Source organism: Primulina eburnea, chromosome 10, assembly GCF_022965805.1.
Source record: "Primulina eburnea isolate SZY01 chromosome 10, ASM2296580v1, whole genome shotgun sequence".
NCBI lineage: Eukaryota > Viridiplantae > Streptophyta > Magnoliopsida > Lamiales > Gesneriaceae > Primulina > Primulina eburnea.
Window position 1 is genome coordinate 2,243,514 of NC_133110.1, and position 26,436 is coordinate 2,269,949.

Here is a 26,436-nt window from a genome sequence, read left to right on the forward strand (position 1 = left end):
TCCGCAGTATTAAAATAGAAACGGTTATAACCCAACGACATCCGATCATTTTGTATCAAAACTTTCAATAATTGAAATTACGAAATTAACAAGATACATGATTTAAAGGTCATAAGCCGATATCAAATCATTCCCCAATCCAAGAGTATTGGAATAAAATCGACTCTGGTCGTGATAATATTCCGAAAATTACCTTTGCCTACGCCTGCAAAGTATTGTAGACTATTCGTTTATGTCTATAAATTTTGAGACAACACTCTAGGTGGGTACTTAAACCCCATTATTCTTCAATATATGGAACTTGTTTTTGCACCTATATATATATGATCTCTACGACTCTTGGATCGATTTATATCTGACACGCACACATAGCTGAAAAGTCACACTCAATGGACTGTCCATGTCGAGAAATAATGCAATGGCAGTGTGTGTATATAGTTGGGACTTTATCAAAGTCACAATGTTCACAAACTTAATGATTAAAGGTGTACAAAATAGAGAAAGATCATACTTTAAACACACAAAGCACTAAAGATACACTGCAACCAGGGACGTAGCCAGGAAAAAAATGTGAGGCTGAGCTGAATGCTAGTTGCGACGGATACTAAGCGTCCTTACTAGCGACGGCGTTTCCAAATACCGTCGCCGATTTAGATCGGCGACGGTGTGTAATCAATCGTCGCTATATACGGATTTAGTAAAACCGTCGTGAATCCATCCGTTTTTTTTTGTAGTATGGGCTATGGGCTAAAATTTTTAATAAATTCAAAAATTTTAGCGACAGATGTAGTAAACCGTCGCTAATCAATCCATATCTTTTAGTAGGCCCAAAAATCTAGCTTGGACTGGAACCCACCCCAGCCTTTGGGGTGGCTCCGTCCCTGACTGCAACGAAATGGAGTTCAATGGTTGGAAAGGGAGAGATCGATGCATGATAGATAGATACTTACATATAGATAACTGAATCTGAACCAGTCAAAAGAACAGAAATAAATTTCAAACAGGAGCGGAGATCATATATAAAAGACCCTCGAGAGATGAAGACTAGATATCTTTCTGTCACCAATTCACTGTTGTGTGATGATGACATCACACGCACACTTAATACGTACATACGCGCGCACACATATATAGGGTTGGGGGTGTGTTTGTTTTATAATGTGCATGCTTTAATCGAACCAAGTCTCTGTCGGGGGTTGTGTAGGGTTTCCATGTTTCTTGATTGATATTTGTATTGGTAGCCTGCTTTTATCGTATCCTAATCCTCTCTCTTTCAAATATATATCTTGTCATTATGATGGGATGAGAAATCAAGCCAGTGGTTGGATATCATGATACATTTTTATGCTATTAGGGTGAGTTGGGTTTGAATGATAAGAGATTGATTAATAAATAATCGGATACAATCATTTGTTTGGTATAATTTTAGCTTTTTTTTATTATCTCCAGAGCTCGCATGTGGCCCGCGCTGTACACACAAAAATGAAGATAATTCAAACCTTCTTCGTCAAGTGATTACTTTTGCAGTTTCCATGATGCACATACGTTGCGTTATTATTATTTTTAATTTGATCAAATAATAATAAATAATTAACACGAATCGAGTTTTAATACTGGATCGAGTGACATCTGGAATCGAGTTTGAAATGTTTCTGTTTCCAGCGGACTATTTATCTTTATAAACTTACAAATCTATTCAAAACGGTAATGAGGCAAAACAAATATAAAAAAGCACAAAAATTATGGAGAAAACAGAATGTTGGGTACGGAGTTAAATGGAATGATGTTCAAAAGTAGGTCTGAGTGGTGGTAATCTCTGCTTAATTAAACATACATCCAACTTATCAAATGTTTTGTATGTGATTTATTGTATATTGTTTATATAATTAAAATGTTTGGTGAGCTTAATTTTTTAAAATTCGTGCAAACGAAACTTGTTTGAGTAAAATATTAGCACGATTTGGAACATCAATTATAAAAATTGATTTTGTTTATTAGATTTGTCTCTCCTAGTCGATAAACTCAACGATAAAATGAAAAAGTAGGTAAAAAATTTATGGTGGTGAACTCTTTTCGTTCTCCTTGTCCTTCTATTGCATATATAAACGTCATAGAAATGTCTTCTTCAAATAAAGTTTAGTGGTCTCCTGTCACTATCAGTGGGCCGACATGTATTGTATAATATAAAGAAGTGGGCCTTTTGCTTTTTAAATATAAAATTGTTGTCTTGTGTTGGCTTGTCAGTTATTGGGCTTAAATATTTTAATGTTTATGGGCCTCTCACTTTGAAGGTCCATTTGATAATACAAGTCACGTCCTTGTCCCATGCTTTCCTCATTCTATGTTTCTTAGCCAATATCATAATCATGAATCCCATTTTCATTTTGTCTGTGGGTTATTGTGAGCTTAAGAATATGGAAAAATTACTCACAAGTACAGAACAAGAATTGACTTGTTAGAATGTTAAGTAAAATCTCAAAAATAAAATATAATATAATAATAAATACTCGAAATAGATTGTATTCAAATGTTAAACTGTCTTATCAATCAAAACCATTTCTGCATTTATCGAACAAGCTTCTCGAAAGTATTATTTCTTTCTTTTCTCTGTATCATTGACGACTTGACGTCCACATGTGACCCTAACGAGATCTTTCGAGTCGATATATATACATCTGTCAAAACGGCTAACGGATGTGTGTGTGTGTATATGTGGTAACGATGTAGTTGTATAAGCTCCCTAACCCGGTGGCAGAGCCAAAAGGGTTGGTAGAGTTTATATAGATTATATACATAAAACATATCTCGTCTACTTTTCGAGTTTTAATTAGGCTCACTCTACCAAGACCTTCTGTCCTAAGTGCTTGTACTACGATAATGAAGTTCATTTTTTGTAAATCTGCCGACTTAGAATATACCTTGCGGCGTGTGTTGGTTGTGATCATCAACTACTTCAGTTATCTCATCACCACGAACAATAACATTAGGAGGAATGAAAACCGTGAGGGGGGTGGGGGTTCGTCTTTGGTATGACCCCTCATCGAGTGAAACTATCTCGTCGTGGCCATGCACCGTCGAGCCATCCTCTCGAGCACGAGGTTCCGGCGAGTGTTGTTCATTTTTCCTCTTTTGCTTTACATCTTCATGCCATTGCTTTATTTTGTGCATGGTGTGTTCTTCCAATATTGCACTCTTGAATTGAGACCCCATCTGTTTTGTTTTGTGAAGAGAATCGACAAGAATAGATAAAAAGAAGGAGAGGGACTTGGGCCAAAACCTCGGGAAAAAAAAAAAGAAAGAAAAAGGACGACTTTATAAATTAAAACCTGAGTGACGAGAGCGTAAAGGGGTAGAGTTATGTAGCTGCAAAGGATTTGAACCATTATCCTACATGAAATATAAAAACCAAACTTAGTTCATCTTCCTTAATTTTTAACAATTACTGTTTACATAAAACATGAAATTTTGTAAAAACAGAATATGTTTAATAATCTCGTGAAAGACTTACGCCAACACCACCCTGATAACGATCACTTCTACATTTTCATGGTAGCAAGATTTGATCCCAAACTGCCACTGCATTTGAACATTAAAACGTCTTTTTTCTTTTCGTATAATCACTTGTATTTCTCATCTAAGTACTGACATGTATGTCGTTTTAGCAAAAATCAGACTAAATGTCATTTGATGTCAGAGAAAGCGTGTACCGTAACCCATATGAAGAACGAAATCTCGAATGCATTCTGCATAAACAATTATTCCACCAATCCAATGTCAGATATTTTTGAAATTTTTTTTATCGGATGTAGTTTTCGTGCTATAAATATTACCATAAATAGAGTGAAATGAAGCAGAGTTAAGACAAGCTGTGGGCGATTGAACCAGAAGAGATTGTTGTTGGGCTGCACCAATGGAGTCCCTTTGATCACTGTGTTTTGACTCGTCAGTTGCATTGCCATTCTTGCCACTATCACTTCAAGTTTAGTTCCAATTACCAGAACTATCTACAAATATATACAGTTTGAAAGGATTTAAAGAAAATACATATATCCAAGTGGATCAATCTTGGAATTTTCACTGGTGGGTTACTGTAATACTTACGACTAGGGGAAGAAATGAGACCCACAGATAAGCATTCCAACCTGATAGAAAAATCAATAATAAAAATATAGCAAGCTGGGAAAGTGATTTGATGAAGCAAATAAATAAAGAAAAAATGGTCGGAAATATAAAATTGAAAATAAAACATAATGTGCCATACCATGAACATCAACGAGCAAGAAGATAACGACTACGAACCACAAGACGGGGCTGTACGTACATTGATATTTCAGAACCGATGGAATCGTTAGAAAATTAAACCGATTATACGACGATAACGAATCGATATATATGTCGTAATTTAATACTAGAAATCATGAGAATAATTATTTAAGAAACAACAAAGACATACCTAATGCCAACGACAGCTTTGAAATCATCTTCCAAAGATCTTTGTATGTACTTTTGGAAATTAAAAGAATTATTTGTAGACAAATGAGCCTACAAGACATGCAAACACACAAATAAATCCCTTATTTCTGATCGATAATTTCGAGATTAATACATTTTTATTCAAAGAATTACTAACCGATATAAATCCATGGCGCAAAGTTAAGTAGTCGATTTTCGCCACGGAGCGAAAGAATTGCCGAAGAAAACATTTCTGCACCAAATCCAAGTAGTTTTTATTTGTTTTGTTTCTGTACACATATCGATATTTCATCATGTAGTACTGTAATTAAGTCATTTTCCAAACAATCCCGAAAATTACTTGATTATTTATATTAAAAAAGATAACAAAAAAATCGTAAAAAATAAAGAAAATGTTAAACTTACAATCCACAGTAGAGCAGAATTTGATGCACAAGAGCTCACATGTCGTCGCCCAAATGTTGTCTGTCTCGTGTATCTGAATCTTTCAGGATCTACATGTATACATACATACACATTATAAATAAAACTAATTTCGATTTTTTTAAAAAAATAAAGTAATAAAAATAGCACTTAATAAATAATATTTTTGAGAGAAATAATTTAAAATCCCAATTAATTAGCCTCAATACCGTTGGCTGCCATGTATTCTACGGTTTGGGTTTCTTTCTCCCAGGATTTCCATCGCTTCATCTGTGAAAGAATCATCCCATAAAATGATCAATATACATATCGATGATAAGAACCTTCAAATTATATGTTTATTTTTATTTATTTATTATCATCGAGAGGCTTGTTATTATATATACACTTCAACATGCATGCTTGTTATTTAAAATAAAACCCAAACAACATGCATGTTTGGTGTTCCAAACCCTGCTACTCTTTGATCAAACAAGCTTCAATTGAACAAATTATTAAAAATTAAACGCACTAAACATTATGAATGGACATATATAATACAATTAATCATTGATAAAACATATGATTCATCTGTTTTTTTTTAATTTAAAAAATATTAATATGTTGTTTTAATCTTGATATTATATATCATGCTTGGGACATCGATTTCTTTTTAAAAAAAGTAGATGAACCGAATATTTATCAATAATTAATTGTATTTTGTACATCTATTGTGTTTAATGCATTTAATTTTAATAATTTGTGCAAATAAAATTTGTTTGAACAAAGTGCAAGACAAATCGCTCTGTCAAATATAAGATAAGATTTCGATTATGTTTTGTCGTGCCTACAACATCTTACCTTTTCTCTTTATCATTTAAATATAAAAATGGGATTATTTGTTGACTAATTCAAGTCATTGGAATTGACATCAATTGGTCCACACCTTTGACAAAGGAATGTGACAAATTTGTAAGAGATTCGTTTGAATATTTAGATTTTCACGGAAGATGCCAATGCAAATTATGCTAATTTGAGAAATTAACCTTGGCCCTTCCCAATGCCATGGTGGCTATGCTGTAGACAATCTGCATCGCAGCTAGGACGAAGATGAAAATATTCAACTGATTAATTCCCCCTTCCGACATCAATGAACTCATTCCCTGTCCATTCATAGATCATATACATCACACACACAGATATATACATATATATTTATATATTTCTTCTTTTTTTAAGTCAAAGACATCATATTCACTTAACAAAAGAACCTGTCCTACTCCCATAGCCTACATATATAATATATATATATTCCTTCTTTTTATGGGTCAAAGACATCACATTCAATTAACAAAAGAACCTGTCCTACTTCCATAGCCTATATAGGTCATTGAAGAGAGTAGATATTGGCTTTTTCGAAAAATTATAATTTATTAGATTTTGACAAACATAAACGACATAGAAGACAAATGTTACAATTTTCCCTTAATTTTTTTTGTGTGATACGAGAAAACTCGGGTATTTTAGGTAAAAATAAATTAAATCTTTAGGAAAACGATTTATGAGATTTTATTATTTTTTTGCACTTTTATTACATGTATGTCTCAGTCCTAATGATCCCCAGTCTGAAGAGAAACCGTGTAATGGGGATGTGAGTGTAAATAAAAGTTGGGATTTTCTTTTTTATGGCATTGAGTCTATTTCCAATATGACAAAAACCTGTGTGAGACGGTCTCACGGGTCGTATTTGTGAGACAAATCTCTTATTTGAGTTATCCATGAAAAAATATTACTTTTTATGCTAAGAATATTACTTTTTAGTGTGAATATGGATAGGATTAACCCGTCTCACAGATCTGTCTCACAGATTTAGATCTGTGAGACGGTATCACACGAGACCCACTCAACATACTAATCCTGTAATACCACCCAAAATTAAAATAAAACATAGTCCAAAACACGAGGGCAATTCCGTAATATCAAATAATCTAGGCAAAAAATGTTAGTTCATCCCAGTACTTGGACAGAGTGAAGCATAGTTGATCATTCTTCTTTCTTTCATTTTTTTAAAAAAAAGTAATTAAGCTTATTGACCTTTTTATTTAAATTTTCTTAAGAAAAATAAATGAAATTATCTCATGAAATGCATCAACTAAATCAAGATTATTCATCACATGACACTATTAAAACAGGCGCAATCCAAAAGGTTGAATCGGATATCCTTTCCCTTCGATGAAAAAGAAAATTGAGGAGGTCTTACGTGAGACCGTTTCACGGATTTCAATCTGTGAGACGAGTCAACCATGTCCATATTCACAATAAAAAGTAATACTCTTAGCACAAAAGGTAATATTTTTTTAATGGATTATCCAAATAAAGATCTGTCTCACAAAATACGACCCGTGAGACCGTCTCACACAAGTTTTTGCCAAGGAAATTTTACTGATGATCCTGGTATTATATGATTGGCTGAATACAATAAATCCGCCATCAAAGTGGGCATGAAATTTTCCTATCACTTCATGGAAAATACGGAAAACCCCTCGTTCATCCCTGTTTTAGGTACGTATTTATGACATTTTTCTATAATTAGAGGAAAGGAAAAACAAAAACAGAATTCATAGGGACTTACAACACGGAGAAATGCGTGTGACAATTATTACCTTGGAGGTACAATGATCTAGAGAATTGTGAGAATTCTCCTCCTTCAATCCTCTGTCGTTACGAAACATGAATCTGTCCCCGTGTGTTTCTGATCTCGCATCATGATTGTTCAATGTTGCCCAAAAATGCTCGAAACTTTTAATAGTTTTGGTCCCTGAGCGGCTCCGGCATGGGAGCATCATATCTGCTTCGTGATTGGGTATGCAAATCTTTGAAATAGATCTCTGAGTCACTGTTAGTAACAGTGACATGAATCCCAAAAGCATCAAAACTACGCAAGACCCAGAAAATTTAAAGTCAAATCAACAATCAAAAATCAAAATTATAGCAAGAGATTTGGAACAAAATGATGGAATTTAAATATTCTGTCAGATTTCAACACGGTACCTGATTTCAGCTTCTCTGTTGCTTCATACAGGGAAGCCTTCTTGTGTTTCTTCAGCCACTGCACACACAAAATCATGAGCTAAATTTTCAATTCTTAAATAATGGGTGTAGTTTTCCAGTATTGGTTATGGATTTGAGTGCTTACATGGCTCGCAAGATGGATCAAGTATTCGATACATAATCCGAGGAAGATGAACACAAAGCAGACAGTGGCAAGAGCCCAGCTCGGGGTTTCTTCCAGTGAGCGGTTGGTGCCTCCTCCTCCACCTTCGCCGCCGTCGTCTCCCCCCATCACACTCGACTGAATTTTCTTTTCTTTCTTTCTTTTCTTTTCTTTTTCCTGCGGTGGGAGAGTTACAGAAACAAGGTGGGAAGATTAAATTTACTGGAGTTGTGAAGAAAACGAAGACATATTCAACTAATGTCTTGTTCCTAAGTCCACATAGATTGGAGAAAATGGAATTATGGAATACCAACAAGTCTTTCATATGTCGCTCCTCTAGTGAAGGTCATATCCACACTTTGACTGGGTTTATTTTTTATTTTTTTAATATAACTTTTAATTGATTTTCACCTATTACTGTCCAGTGTTGAAACCTCGTAGAAAAACAATGTTATTTATACAAGTCAAATATTTTTATATTATACTCGTCTCAACTACGTATTTTAATCGCTCTATCAGTATGAAAAGTATTACAATTTTTTCTACTAATTGCACTCTTTGTCGTTCATACAAATCGAATATGTGACATTGATTCTGATGTCTTAGGGGTATTGAGAAAATGTGTTGGACAGCACATGAGATTTTCCACAAATTCTTAGTAGTTTCATTTGATATCAGAAGTTCGGCAAAGTTTTTTCCAGAATTATTAATACAAAAAATGCCTAAAATATTAAAAAAAACATATTAAAAATGTAATTTTATCAATATTCTATGGATAGATATCAATATAAAATTTTGTATCAGCAAAATGACAAAAAATTGTGTGAGACGGTCTCACGGGTCATATTTTGTGAGACGGGTTTTTATTTGGGTAATCCATTAAAAAGTATTGTTTTTTATGCTAAGAGTATTACTTTTTATGGTGAATATGGGTAGGGTTGACCCGTCTCACAGATTGAGATCCGTGAGACGGTCTCACACGAGACTTATTCCAGCAAAATTAAGCCATTGGATAGTAAATTATTTGGACTTAAGAAAAATACTATATGATTCTAGTGATTAACACGTGTTTTTTTTATATCAACTACAAAATTTAAAATAAAAAAGTCGGAGAGGGAACTTGTATATTAAATAGATTTCAATTAAAGTGGAGTATCATTTTAAAAAAAATTGGTAGCTTAAAGAAAATTTATTGTCATAATAATAACGATAATAACTATTATTAATTATAAAGATATGGTGTGGTTTCATTTGCGTTTTATATTTGAAACAAAAAATGGGCTTTAGGGACTTAAAAGTCGCACCACCAATCGATGCGACTTTTATGTATCGAGATTTAATATTGCTCCGTGTGAAATAAGTAGAAAAACAACCTAAAAACTGAGTTAAAAGCGTAATTTCTTTTAATTACCAAGTGCAAAAATCTCGGTATTGGGACTCTATTAATAAAATTGACAAAAATTTGTGTGAGACGATCTCATAAGTCGTATTTTGTGAGACATATCTCTTATTTGGGTCATCCACGAAAAAATATTAATTTTAATCTAAGAGTATTACTTTTTATTGTGAATATCGGTAGGGTTGATACGTCTCACAGATAAAGATTCGTGAGACCGTCTCACATGAGACATACTCAATGAAATTAAGCTACCCGATTGTAAATCATTGTAGATTTAAGATAATAATTTATCAATTTTAATTATTATGTATTATTTTAGTACTTGACAGGTACTGTTGTTTTTGTTTTGTTTTATCGATTAGGAAATTTCAAATAATAACGTAGAAGAGTAATCTTTTTGTGTTTAATTAATGGATTGAAATTATTAATGTGTATCATCATTAATATTTTGTGTAGCTTAAGTAACATTCCTTATCATAATAATGACAATACTTATCATTCATTAATTATAATCGATTTATATTTCGAAAATGGTGTTTAAGGCCTTAAAGGTCGCTACAATCGTCAATTAATTATAGTGGAGAAAAATGAATGATCGGCACTTAAGGAGTGAATTAATGCGTGGTTAATAATAATTAATTTTTTTTGCTAAAATTATAAGTTTTTTATTCGTGGGATCGGCCCAGAAGCGAGAGCAACTTTTAAAATATATATATATATATATATATATATATATATATATATATATATATATATATATATATATATATATATATATATACTGTTGGGTGCAATAATTGTTCTTGCTTGGTAGAGCGATCGAACCATGGTGCTTGAGCTGTTGTGCGGTTTAAAAGATTTGAGTTACACCATTACCACTAGCTATAGCTTTTGGTAAAGCGGTAAGCACTCGGTCCTATAATTGGTATCAGAGCCAATGTCATGGGTTCGATTCCCATTGATTGCAAAGAGTGCAATTATTGAGAGGGAGATTGTTGAGTGCAATAATTGTCCTTGCTTGGTAGAGCGATCGAACCATGGTGCTTGAGCTGCTGTGCGGTTTAAAAGATTTGAGTTACATCATTACCACTAGCTATAGCTTTTGGTAAAGCGGTAAGCACTCGGTCCTACATATACACACACTCACCTCAGTGTTTTTAAATTTCTTCCATGTCCAAGTATTGAAAATACATCATTTGAATAGTGTCACGCAAAATTGATATGTGTTTCATAGAATAATTGATTGAGAGTTTTTGCACAAAGACATTAACGAATATGTATTTGTTATCAAAAATATTTAGAGTATGCTAGGAATTTTAATCAGACAGTGAAATCGGTTGGATTGAGATTGTATAACGGGTTTGTATCATTCAAATTTTTTTACTGGGATCCTTCTAGGAAAATAAAAAAAATAATATTAAAAGAATTTAGCATTTGAACTTCCATAAAAAAAAAAACCGGTGTCTTTTTATTTTATTACATTTATTTATTTTTAATGTTTGGTAGGTATACTTGAAATATTTTATGTGTTCTATAAAATATTAAAATGTTACATACAAAATATTTGATAAAATACTTCAACCAGACTGTTTTTATCATTTCAACTTGCCTTTTTTTTCAAATGATTTCCAATATTAAGTAGTTTTTAGATGGTTATGTTGCTTGACTTGTTCTTGATTTAGAATCAAACTCAATATAATCTCTCAGTTTATTGCATATTTTTCTTATCGTAAGTGTACAATAATGAAATAATGAAAAAATAGGGATATCATCCCACGAAAGAATGAATAATTCGATGTTACGGTAAGTATTGTAATTAAAATAGTCTTAATTTATTTAGAAAATCAAATACGAGTTAATAACAAATACTAAGAGTGCAGTAATTAATCGAGAATAAGATAATGGAAAAATTCAATGGGAGACAAATTATAGAAATTCAATTACACTTACCTATCAACTATGTTTATTTCTTATCAATATATATCTATACCGTATATTCTTCTAGTTTATTAACCGAGAATTTTTATTATTTTCTACTCTCATTTCCAAGTAATGAATATAACATTTATCTATTTTGATTCCAATATTTTCTATAAAAAATAAATATCAAATAATATAATTCGCACAATAATTCTTCTAATGTTTTAAAAAATATTATATATCTTTCAAACTCTATAAATACTAATAATATGATGATATTCAAAATCCTCTCTTTCAATGATAGATTCTAATTATTAAATCATTAATCTATTACCTATAAATAGCAATAAACACATGAAAACTTAAATAAACCGAAGAATAATTCGAATATATGAATCAAAAGATCAAAAATATAGTTTCAAATCAAACTACGTCATTTTTCTAGACAAAAAAAATAGTTCATAACGAAAGTGAAAATATGGCAAAACATTTTCTTGAACATCATTCGAAAAAATCAGGAGAAAGAGAATAAATCAAAACAAAGATAGATGATTTTACTTGGTTCACCCTCTCCATCTTCATACCAAGATCTCTAGCTCTTCAATGCCATCTTTGGTCTCTTAGTCGTCTTCTCTTCAAAAACGTCGAAAAGTCCTCTTCTAATCTGTCCTAGACGTCTTTTAAATCCCAATACCCGAATTTTCCTACCTTTGTACGACGACGGGCGCGGGTTTGCTAATGTTTTGACACTTTCGTGTTTACATTTTTCTAGGAAACATGCCAGGCGTGTGTTTGCTTCGTCGGGGTGGCGAGGGCCGAGGGTGCACCTGCTCCTCGAACTTTCATCGTTTTTTGGACTTCATGCTCTTTCTTTATGTGCTCTCGTCTCTTTCCATATTTAATTACGCTACAAACACTTGCCTTAATTCCTGCAAAAGAAAAAACAGACACAAAACGCATTAATTATTATGCTCACAATCAACATAATTTAAATCGATTACTAATATAATATAAGTGCTAAAATCGCACTTATCATGATGTTCGGTTTAAATATGAACATTTTATGAACGATCTATTATAGTTCTAAAATTTTACAAACACTCATTCTATATATATTTTTTATTCTAACATTAGAAAAAAAATTGTAAAATAAATATTCTTAAATACGATACAAGCTTGAGACAAATAAAAAAAGAAATTTGACACATACTATTAGGGCGAAGAAATATATGTGTATATAATTATACGTAGAATTGCATATATTTTTAATTTATTTATTAGTTAAAGTTCAATAAAATAGAATTAACCATCAATTTGAATGAATTCAATGGTACAAAAATCAACTTATTTGATAAGACAGATTAATTTTTAAAGAAGAAATTAATTATCTTGTTTGATCATGTAGTTTTCTTAAAAAAGGAACAAATTTAGCAAACAATATTTTGTCTTTTTTTTTAATGATGTAGTAATCTGCTGTTGTTATTTTTCGGTTTACATTGAGTAGACAACATGACTAATACAACATTTTTCAAATCACCTTAACTAAGTAAATCACACTAGACAAATTGATAAGTTTACAAGAAAAAATATTGTATAATTTTTGTGTTGTTTAATCAGTGTGGTTAGTTGGATTGATATATATTTTCCTATTCACCGTTTTGTAAAATTCAATTGAATTTTTTTTTTAAGATTATAATCAATTGTACATTCCGGAGAGGAACATAATTATTTGAAGATATTTATTAGAAGAGAAAATGGTAACTTTGATATTATATATTTTTTCTCTAAACGATTAAGTCTTTTAAATAGTTAAATTTTATACGTTTTAATCCATTATTTTTATTTCCCCAATTTTAGTTATTTGTTTTGAATTTAAGTCATTTTTTCGCAGAAATGTTACAACGGAAAGTTGAAAATAACTAAAATTTTAAAAAGTAAAAAAATAAAGATCATAAACCAATTTTTGACCAAATTTGCAAAAAGTAAATGTACAAAACTATGGAAAAAACTTATGTGAGATGGTCTCACATGTCGTATTTTGTGAGACAGATCTCTTATTTGAGTTATCCATGAAAAATATTACTTTTTATGCTGAGAATATTACTTTTTATTGTGAACATCAGTAGGATTGACCCGTCTCACATATAAAGATTTGTGAGACCGTCTCACAAGAGACTTACTCATAGTTAAATAGGAAATAAGTGTGATACTTCAACCCTTATCAACCAAACAATCTCATGCACATGATAAAAGATTTAATTAACTGAGCATTAAAAATTAGCATGAATGATGAAACTAAACGACATAAATACAATCTATTGCATTTAATCTTGTCAGTTGTTTTCCCTAAGAATTATTAAATTCAAAACCATAAAATTATTAATCTTAGTTGCTTCACAAATTAGAGGGATCAATAATTATTGATTTTATATCTAATTCAGCAGTAGATTATAAGAATAAAAACTATTTGATCAGTTTATTAATCAAACGAATAATTATGAAAAACAACTGATATTCACAAGTTTTAGTTTTATTAATCTAAACAATATGCAAACCTCAAATCTCACGAATAAATAAAACTACTAGGTCAATTAAAATTTATTAACGCAAAAACATAAAATCTTACAAAAAATTCAAACTATAAAAGTAAAAAAAATTCAAACTAATAAACCTAGGCGCCAACATATATATGTACAATGCAAGTCTCTTAAAGTAAGTCTCCTCCCAAGAAATATTTTCCTTTTATTCAATAATTTCTTCTCCAAGGCTTCCGAAAATCCCATATTTTTCAGCCTTGTATTGTACTTCAAAAACTCATCTGATTTGGGCTTGAAATCTTCTCCAAAATTATTTCCTTGTTTTCTATATTTTTTCTTCTCTGATTTGGGCTTGAATTCTTCTCCAAATTATTTATTTGTTTTCGATATTTTCTTCCTTGAAATCCTCAAACTCGGTTGGAAAATAAGGCAAATTCTTCTATCCATTCCTTATTTCTCGAGAATTTTCTAGACATGTTGGATACGGCTCTTTGATTTCCTTCTCGATTTTTTTTCCTTCACGCAAGAGAATTACTTCAAATTTGAATTATCACACGGTTCTTTACAGATGCTTGTGCCTCGTCTTTCTTTTCTTACAGTGTTGCGTCGATCGATATGCAGATTTTCTTTTATAAATTCATCTATTTTTCCACCGTTTATATTAACTCAAATAAATATATCAAAATATAAACACATCAATACACACGGACAATGAATTATAATATGCCTAGGCAATAAAAAAATATTAAGTTACAGATTTGATCATTCATTACACCTAGAAACATTTCTAACACTGACCATCATATTAATTAACTTCTAATTTTCGAAGCATGGGGGGCCTTGAAAAGCTTGTAGCAGATCTTTGAAGTCCTACAACTATCAAGTGAAATGAGCCGGCTTATGTCTAGCTAAGGAAAGATCAGCGGCACCAGTAGTCAGGGCCGATCCTAACAATATTTAGGCATGAGTCTAACTTTTAAAAAGAGGCCTCTGAATTATAATGTCTGTTCATATTTTTTTAGTTCCATGGCAAATTTTCAAATTAAATCAATACGTCAAAGATAATATAAAAAACTAAACGAATAAAATTATCAAACATGTCCAAAATGATAACTAAAAAACAATGCGCTAACAGTTTTAGAGCGAAAAATACTAATCAAGTCTGTATAATCAAGTTGTTCAGTAATTTCTTTCTCAATCGATAACATAGCCAATCCATTCAATCTTTCTCGTGACATGGTTGATCGGAGAAAAGTTTTGATGAGCTTTATCTTTGAGAAACTTCGCTCTGCACTGCTACTGTGACCAGGACATCAACAAGATTTTACAAGTAATATGAGCATTTGAAAACCGGATAAACATTACATCCACCAAAATTTCAGTCAAAAAGCTTAGATTATAGATATCACATAAAGCCCCGAAGAAAGTAAAAAACTACAATAAAAAATTAGAAGCCCGAACAAAGCAAATACAAGAAAATAGACTTATAGCTCTTCACGGGTCTTTCAATCAAACCTAGAGACGACGCAACGACTGGAGTCGATTAAGGCTTGTCTGCAGATGAATATTGGGGAAGATTGAGGAATAAATCGATAACAGGCTAAGCAAGTTCTATTTAATAAATACTTGGTTTTGGCTATCTAATAACTAGTATTATATATAATAATTTTTTAAAACAATTTTGGGCCCCAAAAAAGAGATGGGCCTGGGTCATTTGACTCATTTGCCTCTTAATAGGCACGGTCCTGCCAGTAGTGCCCCAGGAATGTTGTGTTTTGTACAGAAGCAAGCATCCAATTGAGTGACACAAGCACGATTCGTGTCGAAAATGCTAGCCAACTGCCAACGCGATAGGTGTCGAATATTGCTCTAGGTGGACTCTTGCATATGGCTAAAAGATTTCAGTTGAACTTGTGAATGTTGTAATATCTTTGTCCTGTATGAGTTAAAAATCATAGTTTAAAATTATTTATTGTAATGATCATGACCTATCTCGATGGGACCTTCTCTTATAAACAGTTGGTACCCACTCTCATAAATCTAAATACTTGTGTTGGAGGTTTTAGGTTCGAGTGTCAGGTGAGGTGAATGAACCATTTTCCCAGTGATGAGATATTTTATGAGTAAGGACCTATTTAAAAATCCGTTTACGGGAGAAGGACTAAGAGAGAGCCCAAGATCGGGATAGCTCGTGGTTGTGAAACTTATAATGGGTTATAACGAACTTTTTATAACAACTTGAGTTAATCATTTTCGTAAAATGAGGACGAATACGAATTAGTTGTTATATGATCCATTGTGCATTCGCGCAAATACGAGATTGGACCCAAGGCATGGCAGAAATGTATTAGATATGGAAAACATAAAGAAATAAGTGTTATGATGAGGGAAATGTTACGTTGGTCGGATCCATTTTTTAAACTTGTGGGGCGGAGTGCTACATTCAGAAAATATTTGTTTTGCAAGGTGAAGTACTACGTGGGTGGAACCAACTCTTGAATCTGCGAGACAAAGTGTTACATCACGGAAGTGACCTCTCGAACCTGTAGGAGCCACGTTGGTATGTATCGAGTGATAGAGTTAATCATTTTCGTAAAATAAAGACGGATACACCCTAATTGTTATATGGTCCATCGTGTAGAATTGTAAACGCGAGCCTAAACCTAGGACGTGACAGAACCATTATATGAGCTGTAATATTTGGTATCATGTCACAAGTTCAATATTTTATTTTCGATAAGTGAAGAATTATGACCCCATAACTCAAGCATTTGCTGGTGACTGAGCTAATATCGCGAATGAGTTTTCCTCTGCATTTCATGTACCTACAAAACGAGGACACGGAAAACACATCAAAAGAAACAAAAAGGAAATTAAATTTGTCAGGAAGCTCAATTGGATAATTCCCTTTACATTGAATTTTACATGATAAAAATGATTAAATCCAATTTAATGAGTGTCATACAGAGTTTGACATTCACATTGAAATTTGAATTCATATGTATATTTTTTAATATAAAAAGTAATGTGAGAAAGTTTACGAGTCAATTTGTAGATAAATATTTTATTTAGATCATCTATTAAAAATATTATATTTTATATAAAATATTATTTTTTATCGTAAATTTAAATAAAATTAATTTATCTCAGGAAAAAAATCATGTGCTTAGACTACTCATTTTGTGCAAGAATATTCCTCACTTGTTTTATTTCACGCGTCTAGGATGTCACTCAAACTCCATATTTGAAATCCCCAATATACCCTTCCTTTTCCTGCTTCCGAGACTCTGCTCTTTATATACGATCGTCCATAGGCATATTATATCTATCGCACTTTATATACATACGATCGTCCATAGGCTGATAGGCATATATATCCGTTTAATTCACACACTTAAAAAAGAGACTTTTATCACTTTAAAGAATTTTTGGTTCTGGAGGATACAAATATACATATTTTTATATTTTTCACCGGAGCTTCAACTTCTTTTGAATTACTTTGTGGCGGCGGATCACACCGAAAATGGCTGGCGGCGGCGGAGGAAGGACACTGGAGGAAACGCCGACGTGGGCTGTGGCGGTTGTGTGTTTTGTTTTAGTAACTGTCTCTATAGTCATCGAGCATATCATCCATTTAATAGGGAAGGTGAGAATTCTTGATTTTTGTTTAATTTCTAAATTCTTTGTTTCCAAATTTTATGTTTGTATTCAATATTTGCAGTGGTTGAAGTCGAAAAACAAAAATGCTCTCTTTGAATCCCTCGAGAAAATCAAATCAGGTATGTAATCAAATTATTTCATAAAATATAACTTTGTAACAAGTGACAAATTTATTAATTTATTCCACTATATTCTTTTTGTATTATTGCAGAGTTGATGCTGCTGGGATTTATATCCCTGCTTTTGACAGTAGGACAAAGTGTAATTTCTGGTATGTGTATATCCAAAGAGGTAGGAGCCACGTGGCACCCATGCAACAAAAAACAAGAGGCAACCAAGTACCCGTCCTCCGTCAACGGAGATGAAGATCGCAGGCGGAAGCTTCTCGCTGCCGACGACGGTGGCAGCTTTCGACGGATCTTGGCCGCCGGCGGGACTGATAAATGCGCAGCCAAGGCATGACTATATATCATCTTCTTCTTTTTTATCGTAAATTATTTCGTGTATTTGAATTTTCTGAATATATTTGTGTTCTGATTTGCTAAATTTCCGACTTCACTACTGATCATGCATTCGTTTTTCAAAGTTTGTGGTTAAAATGTCATATATCCCAAGTCACACAATTAGTGATATTGTAACAACTATATTATTAATTACTTTTAATAAATATGGCCTGAATATTATTTAAATTGTAGCTTAATTGGTAATTAATTTAATAATTACTAATTTCTGCAGGGGAAAGTCCCATTTGTGTCCTCGGATGGCATTCATCAGCTTCATATTTTCATATTTTTATTGGCCGTATTTCATGTGCTTTATTGTATTCTTACATTGGCATTGGGAAGAGCTAAGGTACTTACGTAACCATATATATATATATATATATATATATATATATATATATATATATATATATATATATATATATATATATATATATATATATATATATATATACATATGTATTTTACAAGATAAAATTTTTTTCCCACAAATTATTTTTGTTGGTTTTATAGATGAGGAGTTGGAAAGCATGGGAAAAAGAAACAAGAACGGCAGAGTATCAATATTCACACGGTAAAGAGAATAGATCTTTTAGGGAGTGTACGCTTTGTTTGTATGGAAAGATTTCAAATCCATCGTTATTTATATTTAATACTCGGATGAGTTTGCAGTTGTCACTTTCATTTTAGCTTATCTATAAACCAATATGATTGGTTTCATAGCTCAATCGAGAACATACTTTATTTAATTTGAGTATGTCTTTTTGAGATGATTTCACGAATCTTTATCTGTGAGACATGTCAATCTTACCGATATTCACAATAAAAAAATAATACTCTTACCATAAAAAATAATACGTTTTCATGGATAACCATCTCACAAAATACGACCTGTGAAACCGTCTCACGTAAGTTTTTGCCATTTAATTAGGCTGTTTTCATACCATGGCAGATCCCGAAAGATTTAGGTTTGCAAGAGAAACATCGTTCGGGAGAAGGCATTTGAACTTTTGGAGCAAAACCCCATTCCTACTTTGGATTGTAAGTAATTTTGAACTCCAAAATTCCCCTAGTTTTAATATATATTTTTTTTTCGTTTGCCCTTTTTTTATTTTCTTTAATTTTTTGTTAGAAAAATGGAATAAAATTTAGTGTGACGACTTTTTATCAATTTATAATTTACCAAGATTGCGTATAGTCTGCCGTAAGAACAACAAATATCGCATGCGTACGTCTTATGTACTATTTACCATTTTTGGTCGTTATTTTGACCATGTCAAAGTACATTCCAGATCAAATTTGCTACCAGTGAATAACTCATTCCTACCGAGAAAAAATTCCTTTTTCACGAGTCGGGTTCGCGTGTTGGCTCATGAGATCGATTTAGGCTCACGAGTTTTTAAACAAGTTGGAGCTCGAAGAGATCTAGTTCTATCGATCTCAAATCGAGTTGGCTCGATCCTAGAATGAGTCATAAATTATAAAATAAAATGTTGTGTTACTTGAGCTTATAATTGTTTCTTGCCGTAAATTAGTAGAACTATACGAGTCAACATTTAGTTAAATATATTATTGAACTGTGTTTAAATATGCATGAATAATGATCATATTTGCGCTTCATTTGGTGTTATAGAAATATTTATTTATAAGTAGAATGTAAATAACAAAAAATAAAGTGTAAATAATGTTTTTTCAGAATTAATATAAAATATTATTAAAATAATGATGATGATTAAAGTGGAAATAAATTATTAGGCAACGGTCTTTTTATGGCCCTATGTACATTAATTAATAAGACAATAACGTGAATTCTTGTAAGGCGATGAACGACACTCGTATCCCTTTCACATAACTATGGTTTTATTTTTTCAAATGGACTTATTCTCATGTTAATTAATTTGATTGAATACATTTTGTGTTTTAAAATTTTTAAATAATTTCATTATTATTTTATTTATTTGTTTAATTTAATTTCGTTATGCAGGTTTGCTTCTTTAGACAGTTTGTAAGATCTGTTCCTAAGGTTGATTATCTTACTCTAAGGCATGGATTTATCATGGTAAATCCAATAATATCTATTATTATTACATCAAAACTATTTGTTTTAATTAATTTATTTATTTACCCTTAAAATAACAATTTCCATTTTTGTTGATATTATTCGATTTCAGGCACATCTTGCTCCACAAAGCCAGAACAACTTTAATTTCCAGAAATATATTAATAGATCCCTCGAAGAAGACTTCAAAGTGGTGGTTGGAATAAGGTTAGTCCATGCATGCATTATCACGTCTAAAAGTTTTATATATATATATATATATATATATATATATATATATATATATATATATATATCTTGACTCGACCCGAGGTAGACCTAGTCTTCGAACTAGCTAGGGCCATGTCCAGGCTCGGCGTGGTTCTCGAGTCAATGCATAGCTAGTGAGACATGTCAATCGAGTCGCTGCCCTAGAACTAGTCATGCACCTTGAACATAAGGCACTTGTTATTCGTGTCCGATCAAGCTGCGATTTATATGTTGCATTGCAAGCTTATTCATCTAGTTATGATCAAGAGCTAGTAAACTTTGAATTGATATAAAATTTATTCATATAGTAACATATTATATTTTTTTGAATAATATATTATAATAGTCTCACATTAATCATTTCATTTCATCTGTATTCAAAATTTGTGAAACGATTAAATGTATAAATTTCCATAAATTATATCCTCTTAATTATCTAATTGGCAACTGATTTTAGGCTTGATTTTATTATTATTTCAGTCCACCAATCTGGGGATTCGCTGTCTTGTTCCTTCTCTTCAATACTCATGGTGAGTACTAAATTAAAATTTACGCCATATATATATATATATATATATATATATATATATATATATATATATATATATATATATATATATATATATATATATAATCTTTGATGACCAAAAACTCAAAACATGTTAATTAATCATAGAGCACTTTTTACAATTTATTTTAGTTTTATTATATTGAAAGGTGCCCTCATAAAAATTAAATATTTCATACTAGGGGAAGGGAGATTGAAAGTCAACTAATTTTGAAATTCCGTATCATTTCACAAGACTTAATCTTGATAAAAAAAACTTTTGTCAGATGATTTCATGAGTCAATTTTGTAAGATATATCTTCTATTTGTGTCGTCCATAAAAAAAAATAATACTTTTATATCAAAAGTATTAATGTTTATTATTATAAATATAGACATAACTGATTCATTACGCGATAGATACTAATTTAATTGATTAGTATTTATTTTATTTAATTTGTGGACAGGCTGGTATTCCTATCTTTGGCTACCATTCATCCCATTGATTGTAAGTAGTGTCAATTGCCATCGTACGCGTCAATTAAAGTTGAGTTTTTCCATAATTAGTTTTAATGAAATATTAAATATTTGACATAGAAATTTGAGACTTTTTCAACAGATAATATTGCTCGTCGGTACCAAATTACAAGTTATAATTACGAAAATGGGTCTGAGGATTCAAGAGAGGGGGGAGGTTGTTAAGGGTGTGCCAGTGGTACAACCGGGAGATAACCTTTTCTGGTTCAATCGTCCACGCCTCATTCTCTACCTTATTAATTTTGTGCTTTTCCAGGTAATTCATTTAATTATTACAGTAAATTTTATAATCTAATTAGAGAATTAAATTAATTTTCTGTGCATGGCAAAAATCTTTTTTATTTATTTATTTATTTTTAAATAAAATACTGAATATTTTTTTGCAGAATGCATTTCAACTGGCCTTCTTTGTCTGGAGTTGGGTAAGTTGCTTAATAGTCGTGTTTTCTTTATAAAATTTACTTATTTTTCGAATTTAATTTAATTTCTCACCTCAAACGCGAAAATTAAAATCCTTTTTTTGAATAAGTATCAATATATAGACCAAGGTTCTAAAAAGTTAGATGCACGTCGAAGAGTTGGACCGAAGCTTCAAGCCTTTTAGTTTTAAACAAGATTAATACGAGTTTAAGCGTAAAATTTAAACTATAATTTTAGTTATCTCAAACAAATTAATAGAGTAAATAATGTATAAATATAATAAATTATTTATAAGCATTAATTTTTAGTCAGACTCTAATTCAGATTTATTCTATCATCAAACACAAACCTAATTTAATTAGACTTTTTAAAAATTTAGCATTAATATCTCTCTTAGGTTACAAAGTGTCGATATTACTGCATATTCATCGTCGCTAAACTTAACAATTCAATATTTTACATTACTAACTTTGTAAAATTTATAATTCCTACTTATCTTCTTTTTATTCATCAATCTTGTTTTTTTTTTAAATAAAAAAGTCGAACTTAATCGTTATTAAGTATAATTAGACATTGCTAGCATCACTTATTCATAAAATCGTTAATTTGTATTCCCTATTTTTCTTATTCATCATAGCACTTAACATATTTAATAACACGTACTTAATATTGTCAACATATATTTGACTTTTTTTTTATGGCTTTTGGCTAAACGAAGCGTTTTAAGAAAGTTTCAAGCGTAAGCTAGATTAAGTGAGGCTTGAATATCAAGCTTAATTTGATATACACAAAATTATCATTTATTACTCGATAACCAATAATTCTAATTAAATTTATTTTTGTTTTAAAAAATTTAAAAATTAAGGTGTTTTATATATATTTTTTAAATAAATTATTGCCCTTATATTTGACAGGTCCAATTCGGGATAAGATCCTGTTTTCATGAACATGTGGAGGATATAGTGATCAGAATATCAATGGGGTAAGCATAATTTAAACTATATTTATTATTTATTATTTATCTTTGATTACTTGATTTAATTTACTAATGTTTTACTCAATATAATTTGCTATTTTAAAGTATTAACTATGTAAATTAACCATGATTAATTGATAAACAGGGTTCTCATACAGATCTTATGCAGCTACGTCACCCTACCACTCTATGCACTTGTGACTCAGGTAAATTAACCATGATTATTATTTTTTGTTTAATGACAATAAATTAAGTATTCCTTAAATTTTAATCTATTCATGAATATTTTCACACAATCCATAATAACATGGGCAGATGGGATCGACCATGAAACCTACGATATTCAATGAACGAGTGGCCACAGCCCTAAAAAACTGGCACCACGCAGCCAAGAAACACATCAAAGAAAGCAAGCATTCGACTTCGGTGACACCGACGTCGAGCCGACCAGCTACACCGTCGCACGGCGCGTCACCCATGCATTTACTACGACAGTGTCAGATCGAGATGGACAATAGTCCCCGGATATCTCCAAGAAAATCGATTTACACTGTGGACCATTGGGACATTGATCAGGGATCGCCTTCGAGCATCCACCGATGCGATGGGTCAGCATCTACTCTTCAACACAACATCGAGTTGGGCCATGTGGATCATGAGATAGAACACAGCCAACACGAGGCGAGCTCGTCGGAAGTCGTGCCTCTACCAAGTGAACAACGTGAGCTCAATGCTGGGTCTAAGGACTTCTCATTTGATAAGAGATGTAGCATATAAATGTGAAGGCAAAGGAGTGAGGTAAATATGTAATTTGTTTATGTTTAGGGGTGTCCATAGCAATTTCATTCTCACAAAATGATTTTGTATAGTAGGCAAATTGAAAAATGAAGTCCTCTCCTATCAGTGAAGTGAAAATACAGGGAAAGGTTTTTCTTTTAATTTGTTTTTGTAATATATACATAAAATTTTATAGTTAATTATATACATGATTTCTTTTGGTTTATTTTGGCAAAGAAATGGATTAATGTGTTTTTGTGATTTTCATATGTACACGAATTTAACCCTTCATGTTTATTTTATATGTTCTCGATCAACACTAATTAAGTGGCATCCCAAATTCCGACCACAGACAGAATCACCCTCCAATTCCCACCTAGAAAAATGTATGAATTTGGAAAAGACCGAAAGCGAAGAGGGACACGGTAACTCCGGGGGAGACGCGGGAGGAAGAACATGGCACGCCGACGAAATCTAGAAACTTTTTACGGTGTATTCAACTCCTCTATACGCCTATACCGAAATTTATCTTGACCTGGATGGCTGGACAAACAAAAGTTTCACACGTCCTAATATGAGATTAGAGTGATTCTGACTTTTAAAAAAGAAAATGTTCGACATTATACGTAACCCATGGATGTAATTAAGGAACGACCGAACATACATACTTCAAGAGTTGCACAATTTTACGCAAGACTTCTATTGAATAAGTCTATGTATCATGTCATAAGAAATCGAGCCCATTAACTTTGATTGATTGAACCACACACATTTAGCTCTAGAACAATAAAGGAGAAACCTCAAAACATGCAAGTGCAACAACAATTACACCTTAAGATCATAAAATTGAAGAAAACATAAGAATCGTGGATTGAATCAGAAAAATCGCTCACAATAATATTCGCTAAATGGGATTTTTTTATTCCTTAGTGGTGTCGACCAGTTAATTAATGACTCTGCATGGGGTGGCAGTGTGGCACCTGCCGATGGGAGAACCATGTAAGTCTCCGTGGCGGCGCTTGCCAAGTCCTCGGCGGCCGTCGCCGGAAACATCTTTATGGACCACAGAGGAGGAGGTGGCGCCGCGAGAGTACTGCTTCGCTATCACAACTGATGCCAGAACCACGCATAAACAGAACACTGCATAACACTGTCTGCTGAACTTCCCCAATACCCCTCCAAGCTTTCCCATCTCCATTATATAACTCCGATGCTGCTCCGGTAAGAGCCAACATATATTTCATACGGTGGAGATTATTACGTGTGAATCAATCAAGAAATTGATAAATGTAGTAATAAGTAGAGATTTTTAACATTCGGGAATGTCAGAAGCTGGAAACAATGGGCAGAGAAGGACAAGAGAACTGGGCGGCGGCATGTATCAAAAATAGAACTTCTGGGCACCTTACGTGGGTGAAGTTACCTAGGTTTGTCTCTTCAGTGGATTTTGTATAATTAATTTTCTCTTTTTCTTTTTATATTTTTTTTTTGGGTTCATTTAATAAATTTAAAACCGTGCTGTCTTTTTCCATGCCTGATGTTGGAAAAATTATTCGATATGTCGAGATTTTGGTTGTGTGCATATCGAGGTTCAAATTCCTTAATTAAAGTTGGAAAGAGTTGAATAAATCAGAACAGGACACGGTTTTAGTTTGTCAGAGCACTAACTTTCCTTTAGTTGCTAAATGTTTGTCCGTTATCCTTTTTGAAACAAACGCTCAGACACTCCTCAATCACTGTTCTTCTATGGAGATTTGTTTTGATCTTGATAAGAAAGATAGCTTTCGCTAGGGATTTTTTTTAAAAATAATTCAAATTTTAAAATTAATTTCAAAAGTAATTTAAAAAAAAAAGCGTTTTCAAAAATACCCTGATCCGCGTTTACGAAGCGCGGACGCTGCTCACGTGGAGCAGCGTCCGTGCTTCGTAAGCGCGGACACTGCAAACGTGGATCAGCGTCCGTGCTTACGAAGCACAGATGGTTATTACGACGGAAATTAGCGACGGACTGTAAAACAAACCGTCGCTAAAATTCTTTTAGCGATGGTTTTAAAACACCGTCGCTACAATTGAATCAGCGACGGTTTAAAAACCGTCGCTCCGTTCGCGACGGACTTCACTGTCGCTAATTCTTATTAATTAAAAATTAGTGAAAATGAAAAAATATTTAAATTGAAAAAAAATTATAAAAATAAAACTATTTTTCGCTAATTTTAAAAAACTTTCTTAAATACAACGCTAGGTTAATTTTTTTGGCTATTAATCACTATCATATCTCAAAATTTAAGATTGTGTTAACTTAAAGCAATGACATGATGCATATTGTGTTTAGTGTATTGATGTCGACCACCAACCTTAATATATATTTAATTCTTAAATTTTCGAAAAACTATATATTATTATTTTTTAATATGTGATAGAAATGTATTTTTAAATCACATTCAATAAAATTAATGAGAAATATTTTTTTGAAAAAATTCAGTAATTTCGTCTAAATCCATATTCACAACGTGTTTGATACATTTGAATGATAACAATAATTGTTTCATCAGTATCTTTATCCAAATGGGTTGTGATTTTATTTACAAAATCTCTTTATAATGTACACAAAAGACTATTATTCTGAAATAAAAAATAAAACACAATCATAAGTAAATTATGTAAAAATCATAAAAGTTATTTAATTAATATTTATTATGTGTATTACAAAATAATGTCAATAAATTTTATAAGGTGTCAGTCATCCCTGACTCACTGCAAAAC

The 26,436-nt window shown here is 31.9% G+C and overlaps 2 protein-coding genes across 2 annotated transcripts; one reads left to right on the top strand and one right to left on the bottom strand.

The window, feature by feature from the left end:
- Positions 1 to 2,564: 2,564 nt before the first annotated feature.
- On the bottom strand, positions 2,565 to 8,408 carry LOC140842424 (MLO-like protein 3). Its single transcript, XM_073210327.1, has 15 exons — positions 8,072 to 8,408; positions 7,927 to 7,984; positions 7,539 to 7,810; positions 5,922 to 6,038; positions 5,106 to 5,166; positions 4,879 to 4,967; positions 4,631 to 4,705; positions 4,454 to 4,542; positions 4,262 to 4,311; positions 4,102 to 4,142; positions 3,831 to 4,004; positions 3,708 to 3,743; positions 3,509 to 3,576; positions 3,327 to 3,387; positions 2,565 to 3,210 (listed from the first exon to the last, which is right to left on the bottom strand). Exons 1-15 carry the CDS (start codon positions 8,216 to 8,218, stop codon positions 2,908 to 2,910), a joined length of 1,641 nt encoding a protein of 546 aa, XP_073066428.1. The 5' UTR covers positions 8,219 to 8,408; the 3' UTR covers positions 2,565 to 2,907.
- An 8,898-nt stretch (positions 8,409 to 17,306) lies between these two features.
- Positions 17,307 to 23,870, top strand: LOC140842426 (MLO-like protein 6). The gene is made up of 15 exons (XM_073210328.1): positions 17,307 to 17,591; positions 17,667 to 17,724; positions 17,817 to 18,061; positions 18,341 to 18,457; positions 18,622 to 18,682; positions 19,061 to 19,149; positions 20,093 to 20,167; positions 20,280 to 20,374; positions 20,897 to 20,946; positions 21,431 to 21,471; positions 21,583 to 21,756; positions 21,887 to 21,922; positions 22,835 to 22,902; positions 23,042 to 23,102; positions 23,212 to 23,870. Exons 1-15 carry the CDS (start codon positions 17,469 to 17,471, stop codon positions 23,671 to 23,673), a joined length of 1,755 nt encoding a protein of 584 aa, XP_073066429.1. The 5' UTR covers positions 17,307 to 17,468; the 3' UTR covers positions 23,674 to 23,870.
- Positions 23,871 to 26,436: the final 2,566 nt, after the last annotated feature.

Coding starts and splice junctions, on each gene's coding strand:
- LOC140842426 (XM_073210328.1), top strand. CDS start 17,469: ATGGCTGGCGGCGGCGGAGGAAGGACACTGGAGGAAACGCCGACGTGG. Junction 20,947..21,430: donor CCTTCTCTTCAATACTCATG/GTGAGTACTAAA, acceptor ATTTGTGGACAG/GCTGGTATTCCTATCTTTGG. Junction 21,757..21,886: donor TTAATTTTGTGCTTTTCCAG/GTAATTCATTTA, acceptor ATTTTTTTGCAG/AATGCATTTCAACTGGCCTT.
- LOC140842424 (XM_073210327.1), bottom strand. CDS start 8,218: ATGGGGGGAGACGACGGCGGCGAAGGTGGAGGAGGAGGCACCAACCGC. Junction 7,985..8,071: donor TGATCCATCTTGCGAGCCAT/GTAAGCACTCAA, acceptor TTGTGTGTGCAG/TGGCTGAAGAAACACAAGAA. Junction 4,312..4,453: donor AAAGCTGTCGTTGGCATTAG/GTATGTCTTTGT, acceptor ATGTACGTACAG/CCCCGTCTTGTGGTTCGTAG.